At 40.6% G+C, this 12,557-nt stretch overlaps 1 protein-coding gene across 2 annotated transcripts in view; it reads right to left on the bottom strand.

Annotated features, from left to right (window-relative positions):
• Nucleotides 1-972: 972 nt before the first annotated feature.
• The window catches only part of LOC117523685 (delta-1-pyrroline-5-carboxylate synthase-like), a 55,221-nt gene continuing 43,636 nt past the window's right edge, over nucleotides 973-12,557 (bottom strand). The window contains exons 13-18 of one of the 2 annotated variants that reach the window (XM_034185273.1): nucleotides 8,798-8,935; nucleotides 7,707-7,902; nucleotides 7,420-7,541; nucleotides 3,497-3,683; nucleotides 3,296-3,391; nucleotides 973-3,179 (exon numbers count right to left, since the gene is read on the bottom strand). In XM_034185273.1, coding sequence (XP_034041164.1) covers nucleotides 2,998-3,179; nucleotides 3,296-3,391; nucleotides 3,497-3,683; nucleotides 7,420-7,541; nucleotides 7,707-7,902; nucleotides 8,798-8,935 — 921 coding nt within the window. In that variant the 3' untranslated portion in view covers nucleotides 973-2,997. Of the gene's footprint in view, nucleotides 3,180-3,295; nucleotides 3,392-3,496; nucleotides 3,687-7,419; nucleotides 7,542-7,706; nucleotides 7,903-8,797; nucleotides 8,936-12,557 lie in introns of both variants that reach the window. The other variant, XM_034185272.1, reaches the window with a different exon arrangement.

The following is a 12,557-nucleotide window of genomic DNA, read 5'->3' as shown; positions in this document are numbered from 1 at the left end:
AGACTGCAGGCTTACTTGTAGTTCCTAGGGTTTGTAAGAGTAGAATGGGAGGCAGAGCCTTCAGCTTTCAGGCTCCTCTCCTGTGGAACCAGCTCCCAATTCAGATCAGGGAGACAGACACCCTCTCTACTTTTAAGATTAGGCTTAAAACTTTCCTTTTTGCTAAAGCTTATAGTTAGGGCTGGATCAGGTGACCCTGAACCATCCCTTAGTTATGCTGCTATAGACGTAGACTGCTGGGGGGTTCCCATGATGCATTGTTTCTTTCTCTTTTTGCTCTGTATGCACCACTCTGCATTTAATCATTAGTGATCGATCTCTGCTCCCCTCCACAGCATGTCTTTTTCCTGGTTCTCTCCCTCAGCCCCAACCAGTCCCAGCAGAAGACTGCCCCTCCCTGAGCCTGGTTCTGCTGGAGGTTTCTTCCTGTTAAAAGGGAGTTTTTCCTTCCCACTGTAGCCAAGTGCTTGCTCACAGGGGGTCGTTTTGACCGTTGGGGTTTTACATAATTATTGTATGGCCTTGCCTTACAATATAAAGCGCCTTGGGGCAACTGTTTGTTGTGATTTGGCGCTATATAAAAAAATTGATTGATTGATTGAAATATCGCCGTACGCACGTTGATACATGAGGCCCAATGTCACTTTAGTTTTAATCTGCATGCTCGACCATGCACAGAGAGTTAATGCATAAGGGCTGATCACATGATTTCAGAGACAGTAGCCACAGCCACTGGACTAAAAATTACTGAGAAAAACTGTTATAAAAATTATATTGACCCACCTCCCAAAGACAAACTAATCCCCTCCGAACATGGTTTTTGTCAGTTTGTCACTATCTTACACAGGATAGTGGTATAGTTGTATTACTATATAGACATAAAAATGTTACAGGAGAGAGAGAAATACTGACTGGGGTTAAAAGGGTAAATCAGTATTTTTTGCCATAATACAAAGCAAAGACTTTAAAAAAAAAACTGTACAGTTTTATTTAAATTATCTGTGCAAAGAGGAAACATGGTAAAATAAGCTTGAACAGAGATCCTGCACAAATAAAAATTACAAAATAGGTGGGAGGGGAAAATTTTTGCAAGTAAAAAAAATAAGGTACAACGGCAAATTCATCTATTAGTCACTAAAAAAAAAAGACCGTCCAGAGAAAAATAGAATTGTGAAAACACTTTAACATCCGATACAGCAGCTCTCAGTCTACTGTTCATCATGTTTAAGGGTCTGTGTTACAGCGAGTCCCCCTCGAGCCATCATGGAGTAATCAATAAGAAAGCGTCTGATACTTTGTAACAACACTGTCAACGTTCAACAGATCAGTCTGATAAGAAAGAGTTTTGGCGGTTTTCTTTGACCTTTTGAAAGAGAAGCAATGGGCACATCTTGGGTGCAGGAATAAAAATTTCCAGAAATAAGTTAATGGTCTGCACACTTCCGTTTCTTTTCTGGGTATTTATTTATAACATTTCAATCTTCTCAGGTCTTCATCAGGTTCTCTGCAAGCATCACTGTCCTGCTCAGTATGACACCATAGTTACATAGGGCATGCCATAGTTAAAGCTACAATTCTAATTGCACAGTATAACTTATTCAACATCCTATTGTAAAACACAGCATATTTGACAAAAAAAAAGCCTTATATCAACTTCTTCATTGAAGCCTCTCAGGGATCGAGGAGACTTAAGTATTTTCAGAGTGAGTTTGATTGTTGTAGTTATGTGTCCGTGCTTAAGAACCACTTTTCATTTCTCTTGTGATAGGGGAGTTGTTAAAAATGCCCGCTTCCTGTTCCTTTGGGTTTTGTTGTGCAGAGGGCATGAGGCTCAACACAGTGTACTGAGAGTTGTGGACAGTCATCTGGGTGCCCTTTCTCCAAATCTATCCAGAATGATGTCACACTGTCTTTGATAATCCTCTTCAGAGCTGCTCTTCATCTGTCTTACGAGTGACCCCCTTTTCAAATCTGTTTTGATGGAAACTGGATGATGATCGAGGGAAGGCTGCTCCCTCGTAACTGCGCTTTATTGTCAGCTGATCACCGGGCCATCTTCTGTGAAACCTCTAATCTGCCATCTCCCCTTGCATGTATTTATCACCACTTGCTCTGTCACATGGTTTTATTATTACACTTTTCCATCAGTTCTTTAAGAGCAGCTGTTTGTTCAGGTGTTGGATTATTGTATGCTTTTTATTCATATTGTCACTTGATTAGCTGGATTATGTCATTCTGAACTAAGTGACATTAAGTTTCCACAGGCATATTTCAGTTAGGGAGCATGAACTTTGACTTCCCTCTTAACGGGACTTTGTCGTTGGACAGAACACTAAGAATCAATACTAAGTATCAGACAAAGTAAGAGATTCAAAAAGAATTTCTGTAAACCAATATAGACATTATAGATTTACACTGTGTCGTAGGTACAAAAAAAAGGCCTCTGCCTCGTACAGATGTACACGGCCCAGAAAGAAACCTGCTGGAAAGATTTCTAACATTTGTTTCCTCCAGCAACTTGTATATTTTTCATTCTTCTTTAATCTTTGAGACACTTTCCCTCCACAACATAGAGATCTGCAGTTCAAATTCTCTACATCAAACTGCAGCGTAATAAATGAGTTAGTAAATAAACTCCACCCCTGTAAGTCAGCTGTGTTAGAGGACCTGATGAAGACCTGAGAAAGATGAAATGTTGTCCAGGCACTTATTAAAACACTCAGAATGTTTGCAGGAATAGTGATATTTTCCATCATCACATCTAGTGACTTCAAGGAAAGACAATTTGATGATAATTTTAAAATATAGTATATATATCCATTTGATCTCCTTCTTCATTTCTGCACAGTCACAAAATCAGAAACTTGCACATTGATGCAGCCTTCATCCATTCACCTCTCCTGCAGAGACGAGAGGTCTTCATCCATCGAACGAAGCATCAGCTCAGCACCAGAGAAGAGCTTTGTGGTTCATTTACTCGGATGACTCCTTGGACCCTTAAGTAAGGATCCTCTGAGAGACGGGGAGGTTCTCATGAAGGTATTTCATACTGCCTTGCTCTGAGAAGTCAGCAACACTGTGTCCTTCCCCTCGGAGGACCCATTTGGTTGTGAGCAGTCCCTCCAGTCCCACTGGACCCCTGGCATGAATCCGTGCAGTGCTAATACCAACCTCAGCTCCTGCAAAATAAGTTTTGAGTGATGAATGCACCCACTCTCATCATTTTAAGAAAACATGCCACGTTAGTTTTAAATGTAGGTACAAGAGTGTAAACAGGAAGTGACAGTGTGGGTACCTAAACCAAAGCGGTAGCCATCTGCAAAACGAGAGCTGGAGTTCCAGAATACACAGGCACTGTCCACCCCCTGCAAGAACTGCTCAGCGGTCTCTTCTGTGGTGGGAAAAACCCCCACAAAGCCTCACATTAAAAATAAACACAGAACAACACTTCATTCATGATGTGTAGCTCATAAAGAAACACAAAGAATTCTCCAACCGTTTTCTGTGACAATAACGTCAGTGTGGGAGCTGCCATATTTGTGGATGTGGTCCACAGCATCCTGCATGCTGTCCACCACCTCAATGCAGCATTCCAGGGCCCCATACTCTGTCCGGAGAGACTTCACCTCAGAGGGGCTGAAAGTCAGGTAAGACGCAAACCTCGGACCTGCGTGGATCTTCACCTGACGACACAAACATCAAGTGATCAGGCAAAAACCTCACTCTATGGTCTCTTTAAAGCCCCAAATCCCCTATCTTCAGTTTGTCCATGATCAAAGTTAAACACACACACGCCCTGAGAGCTTTTTGTCTTTTCCGCTTTCTGCCACAAGTAGGTGCTTCTATTTTTACACATGCACAAACAGAGAAGGTGGTATAAGATATCAAATGCAATGCACTTTTCACTCATGGTAATGGCAACATGACACTTAACTTATTCATGGTAACGGCAACATGACACTTACCTAAACTGACTAGACCAACTGAAGAGAGAGAGGGTCTACGCTGATCATCTGAAAGACTTAACTTTTTTACGCATTTAATTTTTTGTAATTTTAAAAAACACACAGTTTGGTCCACTGGCTGCTCTTCGCTCGATGTGCACTTTAAGTCAATCAAGTTTAATCAAAAACTGCCTTTATTCGGATTTGATAGGAGTTTTCATCAACAGGGTTCAGAGTGGTTTTATCAATGTGGCTTTTGTGGAAAAGCTGCACTCCAGAGCCCAGTTTTCCACAGGCTGTGCTCATGTTCCTGTGCAGCCTGACTGACTGAGGATTACACCGACAGCCTGCGCTTACGGTCCAGTGTCAGGGGAGTGCTGAGCTCCTGACACCAGGAAAGATCCAAAACTTGTAAAGATGTGAAAAAATAAATAATCACCCAAGAAAACAGAAAGAGAGACACTAAAATTGGCAATCTGCGTGATGGTGCAGCGACATTGTGCCATTGCTTAGGGCATGGGTTAAAGCAATAAATTTTCATCTGACTGAAATTTTTTCCTGGCAAAATCAATGCCAGCAATTCCCTGAAATGTGGTGTAGTGGGGGCACACACTCTTTATTCCTCAATAAATACAATAAACACATTATACAGTATACAAATCTATTCTAAATAGTCTCTAAGGAGAGACAAAGCATAAAAAGAATGCAAAACTTGAACATAAAGGTACATAAAAGGGTGGTGGGGGGGTGTAGTCTTGATTCTGGGGGGTGCTCCCCCAGAACATTTTTTAAAGACCAAGTCAAATTTTGTGTATTTTGGTGAATTTTAACAGGTATGAAGCCCTCTGAAACAAAGAAAACTCACTTCAAACTATGAAGTAAAACACAGTATTAATTATGGGGGGTCTGGGGGATCTCCACCAGAAATTTTTAAAGGGCAAGTTAAATTTTGTAAATTCTGGTGAATTTTAATGGGTATGAAGCCCTCTGAAACAAAGAAAACTCACTTCAAACTATGGGGGTCTGGGAGATCTCCCACAGAATATTTTTAAAAGTGCAAGTCAAATTTGGTATATTCTGGTGACTTTATTGGGTATAAGATAAGATAAGAAAAGCCTTTATTCATGCCTCAATGGGGAAATGTCAGTGTCACATTGCAGCATAGAACAGTAGGAGTAGACAGAAGGGCATGCAATAAAACAAACAAGCATCTCTTAAAAAAAACAAGAACTAAAAAAAGTGTATGAAGCCCTCTGAAACAAAGAAAATTCACTTCAGTCTGTGAAGTAAAAGCACAGTATTGATTTTAAAGGGCAAGTTAAATTTTGTAAATTCTGGTGAATTTTAATGGGTATGAAGCCCTCTGAAACAAAGAAAACTCACTTCAAACTATGGGGTCTGGGAGATCTTCCACAGAATTTTTTTTAAAAGAGCAAGTCAAATTTTGTATATTCTGGTGAATTTTAATGGGTATGAAGCCCTCTGAAACAAAGAAAACTCACATCAAAGTGTGAAGTAAAAACACAGTATTGATTATGTTGGGGTCTGGGGGTGCTCCCCCAGAAGTTTTTTAAAAGAGCAAGTCAAATTTTGTATATTCTGGTGAATTGTAATGGGTATGAAGCCCTCTGAAACAAAGAAAAATCACTTCAAACTGTCAAGTAAAAATTCTTTGTCTCCTGTAGTATTTTGATCGGTTCTAATCTGGTGAATGCACCAAATGGGTGCCGTGTCGCTGGCTGTACAGTCAATAAAATACAAAATTAGGGCCTAAAGCAACTGACAACGCTGTTCTGCTGTGCACAAAGTAACAGTCACCAATTTTGAAAACGCATGCGCACTTAGAAACTCAAAACTGGCTTATTCACATTTAATCTGTAAAATGCTGTCACTCATAAAACAAACTAGGGCTGCAACTAACGATTATTTCAGTAATTGATTCATCTTTTTTTTGTTGTTTGTTTTTGTTTTTACTTACATGTGAGTTTTGCCATTATTTTTTGAAGTGAGCTATAATTAAAAGGCCTTTATCACACAACATCAACGTTTGAGCTTGTAATAAAGTTATGATGTTATATTCTCGTCAAAACCATACCTCGAGTAATGTTGTTTTATTTTGCACATACATACATCATCGACACACCACAAAGAGATTTCCATCAGGTTTGACCCGATTATGAGCATTTTTAGATGCCTACAGCAACTATCTCAACCACTGACAACATATTACAGCAAGAGTCCACAAAAGTACTTTAAAGGCCTGACTAAATTGTAATATGTGATCTTTAATAAGTTATTTTCATGAAAAAAGACAAATGTGCAGTTTACTGCATTTTATTTTTTTCTTGTGTAAAAACACACATTAGATGTGGTTTGACCGAAACAAATTGTCATTAAACTTAAATAAAACAGGGATGAAGTGGAGGTTTAAGAGTCACTAGGTGTCCACAGGAAACAGTTATTTATTTATTTATGTTCATTGTTAGTTGGTTTTACCTTTTCTGTTGTGCTTTGTTTTATCAGGTTCTTTTTGTCTGTTTCTCTAAAATTGTATTGTAGCAATATTAGTTATTATTACTTTTGTTGTTGTTGCTATTATTATTATATAAATAAAAATAAATTAAAAAAATTACAATTCGTAATACATTTGACTCTTATGACAACAAACACTAAGCCATTAATTATTTTACAGAAAACATGCACACAAACTGTGCTGAGATGCGAACAGCTTAATGCTAACTTTAACATTGAAAACACCATAGACATGCTAACGCATTAGCATCAGTCCCGTTTTTAAGTTCTAAAATACATCTATCAACTGTTTTAGAAGACCATAACAGGTCGGTTTAATATAAAAAAGGTAAATATTACTCACAGACATATGCTCTTGAGGGTTTTAGCGAGGGAAAATTAAGATAAAGTGAAATAATACAACAAACCATCGAAGCAGTGAGACGGATCATTGCTTCATTGGTTCAAAGCAAAGCCACGCCCTGCTCTACTTGGGGAGTGTCTGCAAATGTTCTCACGAAGACAGGGAGAAGAAAGACCGTGGTTCATGGCAAGCAGTAAACAGAGCGGAGAGGAAGGAAAATTCACAGTCCCTTCCTCCGCAATCCACGCTGGCATTGCTGCTGCTTTGATTAGCACAGAATGGGATGTTGCTTTGACAGGGAGACTATCATATTTCGGTCACAAAACACGCATGACACCACGTGGGCACGCAAAAGTGTGGTTAAATTTTCCAAATGACGGAAATCCGTCGTGGTGACGGAGAACTTTAACCCATGGCTTAGGCAGAGCCCTGGACTATCGTTGTTTAAAAACACGAAAGTACTTTTTATCCGATTATTCGATTAAATCATTGCTAGAAAACCCGAGTTCAAAAATATTGTATAGCTGCAGCCCTTGTCTCCTGCAATTCCGTTGATATCATTCCAAGTATGAAACTGTGACATCAGTGTGTGTTTCTTACTCGTTCTGTTCTCAGCATATCTATGATCTGGTCAAACATAGAACTTCGGAGTAAATCTTTGTGGATGAGGAGCGTCTCCATTGCATTGCAGGCTGCAGGGTAATCACACTTCGAGTCCCTGACTGGGAGAGAGGGGACCCAAAACAACACATCACATTGCACCCAGTGAACCAAAACTTCATACATTCGAGAAATGTTGGGTTTTATGAGTCAGGCTCAAAACGTCTCGATCGCCCTTTACGTATCCTCAGAAATGTGGCACGTTATGTAGACAGGAAATCACATACCGATGGCGATAGCTTTCTCTATGCTGGCCTCGCTGTCTATGTAGACATGACAGACACCCTCACTGTGGCCCAACACGGGAATCCCCTTAGCTGCCCGCTGGATATCTCGGACGAGCTGTGACGACCCCCTCGGAATGATCAGGTCAATCATCTTTTCCAATTTACACAAATCCTCAACTTCTTCACGTGTGCTCACCTAAATGAAACAGCTAGTCTTAGTTTCCAGCAAAACATTTTAACCCCTTGTTCATGTTAGCTACAAACGTCAGAAGCAAAGCGGCAGACTGCCACTGATTTTCAAACAGAGCGGACGCCACCAGCTGGGTGGGTCCAAAATAAACCACAAGTCTATTTGATGCAAATGTTCAGCCAAAAAAAAAAAAAAAAATCTACATCCAAGATGGTGGAATAATCTCACATATGTCTGGATAATCATTTTTTACTCTCATATTTTGGAGCTGAACCATCTCTATTTTTGCTTGTTTGACAACTGTTTGTTGGGCTCAGTTCAGTTTTATTTCTTACTTTGTTTTTGGCAGTATGGCCAAAGCAGATTTTCACCTCACTGAGTCTGGTCTACTTGAGTTTACTTCCTATAATTAAAAAATGCCTGAGAGGGTTTTTCCTGACCACCGCTGCCAATATGCTTGCTCAGTTGGAGGCGGTAAAGTGGGACTTTACCATTGTGTCGCAGGGTGTCATAACTTAGCACTGTGTTGATAAACTGAATGAAAAGTTAGTGAGAAATACCTTTAAATCAAAAATGCTAGTTTGGTAAACAGATAATACTGCTGAGGAGATATTTTACTGCTAAAATGAGCAAGCTAACTACCGATACAGAATGAAACCAATCAAACTTTGGTTCCGTGAAGCCGTCAACAATGGAGGAGCAGCTCATAGTGACAATGTTGAGGTTTCCCCGTCCTTTATAATCCATCAATGTACACAACCAAGGAATCACAAGCTGGGTCAACCTGAGGCTGCTTATCAAGTGGCAAACACCGCCTGCTTGTTGCTCTTATTTCTAACTAATCTGACCAAGGGGTAAGAAACATTGTAACCATGAAAATGCGACATGATTTCTGGATTACCAGGTGAATGGCATCTGAAACTCCGTGAATGGAAAGTGCTTCTTGGGTGAGTTGATGCAGAATTTTGTTGGAGTTGGAAGCTTCTTTACCACCTTTCAGCAACAAAGCATTTCCACTGGCAATAGCCAGAGCTGATACCTGCAACACAATATTTGAGATAATATCATTTTTTGTGTTATATCTTAGAGATTTTAAAGGGTCATGTCATGTAAACCTACCAGGTGTCTTAAAAGCAGATAATGTTTGTACAAATTGGGCAGCATAGTCTCGTTTGAGGGTGGGCACTAAAGGGGTAAAATATGACGCAATAATCCTACGTCCGGGGACAACCCTCGTATGTCCCCATCAGACATGTGCACGTGCCTTTGTACAAACTATAAAAAAATACTTTATTGTTGCTTCTTCGAGGAACTGCACAATTAATCAAATTACAGCCTAAACCATTAGTCCAGCACATTAGGAAAAAATTGTGTACTTATGGAACGAATCACCAAGGTTCCTAGTAGATTTTTGGGTGTTCAATTCAATAAGATAATGAAACACTTGAGCCAAGCACTCGAATGCTGTCAAAAATGACATTTTTCAAAATAGCTGCCTAAGAATGATTATTTCCCCAAAAGTTTAGACCAAGTTAAAAGGCAGCTAACTCTGTAATGGGGATTATAAAGGAGGGCCTTTGCATGCTTGGATGATGACAGTGTTCCTCTGCTCTACTCGGCACCTGTCTGGCCTCATGTGGAATATGCCAACTAGGAGTGGACTCCTTACCTGATGAACAACATTACATGAATGGAAAATGTGCAACACTGGGCAACTACACTCATCTGTGGTCTAAACAATCTCACATATGAGGAAAGACTGAGACGCCTCAACCTAACAACATTTAAGTATTGCAGGTTGAGAGGTGCATGATTGAGCTTCGTAAGAGCTTTACTGGAAAGTATGACACAGGAGTGACTGATTTCATTAGAATTAAAATGTAATGACGTAAGATGCCACAATACAAGATGTATAAGGAACACACTTGACTGAATCTGACAAAATATTGGTTTATCCAGATAAACCACTGAGCCTGCTGAAGTGGTTGAAGTTTCAAATACAGCCTCCATTGAAAGCAATGAACTAGGGAAATCCACCCTGATGCAGATGTAAGTGTCACCCAAAGTCACATCTGCACATCCTAATTTCACGGCTGAAGTCAGAAGGATTCATGTACAACCCCAACTCCAACGAAGTTGGGACGTTGTGTAAAATGTAAATAAAAACAGAATACAATGATTTGCAAATCCTCTTCAACCTATATTCAATTGATGCCTGCAACACATTTCAAAAAAGTTGGGACGGGGCAACAAAAGACTGGGAAAGTTGATGAATATTCAATGAACACCTGTTTGGAAACAGGTGAGTATCATGATTGGGTATAAAAGGAGCAGCCCCAAAAGGCTCAGCTATTCTCAAGCAAAGATGGGGCAGGGATCACCATTTTGTGAACAACTGCATGTAAAAATAGTCCAACAGTTTAAGAACAATGTTTCTCAAAATTCAATTGCAAGGAATATAAGGATTCCATCATCTATAGTCCATAATATAATCAGAAGATTCAGAGAATCTGGAGAACTTTCTACTCATAAGCGGCAAGGCCAAAAACCAACACTGAATGCCCATGACCGTCGATCCCTCAGGCGGCACTGCATTAAAAACCAACATCACTGTGTAAAGGATCTTACCGCGTGGGCTCAGGAACACTTCAGAAAACCATTGTCAGTTAACACAGTTCGTCGCTACATCTACAAGTGCAAGTTAAAACTCTGTCATGCAAAGCGAAAGCCATACATCAACAACATCCAGAAACAACGACGCCTTCTCTGGGCCCAAGCTCATTTGAAATGGACAGACGCAAGGTGGAAAAGTGTGCTGTGGTCTGATGAGTCCACATTTCAAATTGTTTTTGGAAATCATGGATGTCGTGTCCTCCAGACAAAAGAGGAAAAAGACCATCCAGATTGTTACCACCGCAAAGTTCAAAAGCCAGCATCTGTGATGGTATGGGTGTGTGTTAGTGCCCATGGCATTTGCAGCTTACACATCTGTGATGGCACCATCAATGCTGAAAGGTACATCCAGGTTTTGGAGCAACACATGCTGCCATCCAAGAAACGTCTTTTTCAGGGACATCCCTGCTTATTTCAGCAAGACAATGCCAAGCCACATTCTGCACGTGTTACAACAACGTGGCTTCATAGTAAAAGAGTGCGGGTACGAGACTGGCCTGCAGTCCAGACCTGTCGCCCATTGAAAATGTGTGGCGCATTATGAAGCACAAAATACGACAACGGAGACCCCGGACTGTTGAACAACTGAAGTCGTACATCAAGCAAGAATGGGAAAGAATTCCATCTACAAAGCTTCAACAATTAGTGTCCTCAGTTCCCAAATGCTTATTGAATGTTGTTAGAAGGAAAGGTGATGTAACACAGTGGTAAACAGCTTTTTTGAAAATTGTTGCAGGCATCCATTTCAAAAGGAGCAAATATTTGCACAAAAACAATAATGCTTATCAGTTTGAACATTAAATATCTTGTCTTTGTGGTGTATTAAATTGAATATAGGTTGAAGAGGATTTTCAAATCATTGTATTCTGTTTTTAATTTACATTTTACACAACATCCCAACTTCATTAGAATTGGAGTTGTAAGTTCATGCAAATAAATAAATTCAGTCAGAAAGACTCTGCAACATGTGATCCGATCTCTATATGACCAGAGTCAGAGATGTGTCTGGGTTCTCAGCATCATATCAGACCTGTTCCCAGTGGCTGTTGGATGCCACCAAAACTACCCGTTTCACCAATCCTGTTCGTGATATTCATAGACAGTGTTTCAAGCGCAGTCAGAGACTGGAGGGTGCACAGCTTTTTGCGGATAATGTGGTTCTGTTTGTTTCATCAGGCAGTAAACTTTGAGGCGCACTGGGCAGGTTTGAAGCTGAGTGTGAAGACTGGGATGAGAAGCAGCACCTCCAAATCTGAGACCATGGTCCTCTGTTGGAAAAGGGTGGATTATCTCCTCTGGGTCAGGGGAGAGTTATTGCCCCAAGATGAGGGGTTTAAGTATCTTGGGTCTTGTTCACAATTGGGGGTAAGATGAAGCGGGAGATCGACTGACGGATGAAGGTGGTGTCTGACGTTTTACAGATGCTGTACCAGACTGGTCTTAAACTTCAGGTCAGGGTGAGAATCTTGAATATCCAGGAGGGACTCCTGAGTAGCGACAATGCTTCTTCGCATCAAATGCACCCAGGTGAGGTGGTTCAGGCATCTGGTTATCTCCTGAGGAAGGTCTTCCAGGTACGTCCAACTGAGAGGAGACCCCAGAGAAGACCCAGGACATGCTCAAGGGATTATATTTCCCACCAGGGTTGGGAATGCCTCGGGACCCCCCAGGAAGAGTTAGAGGAATTGAATAAGGACAGGGAAGTGTGGGATGAGCTGGTTAGTCTGCTGACACCGTGACCTGGACCCGGACAAGCAGCAGATGTTGATGATGGCTTAAATGTGAAGTTAGAGGCACATGCATACAGAGAGAACGATTCACATACGTTCATGGAAATAAAAAGTTCACTTTAGGAGTCAGCGACATAAAAAATACCCCCCAAAATGCCCCAAATTTATATTTTAATACCACATTTGAGCAATACACGTCCACTTTAAAATCGTACAAAGACTTGTGACATGTTTGCCCAAAGTTGCTACATCATGTGG

The sequence above is a fragment of the Thalassophryne amazonica genome, chromosome 13, assembly GCF_902500255.1.
Source record: "Thalassophryne amazonica chromosome 13, fThaAma1.1, whole genome shotgun sequence".
NCBI lineage: Eukaryota > Metazoa > Chordata > Actinopteri > Batrachoidiformes > Batrachoididae > Thalassophryne > Thalassophryne amazonica.
This window is presented reverse-complemented; position numbering and strand designations above follow the sequence as displayed.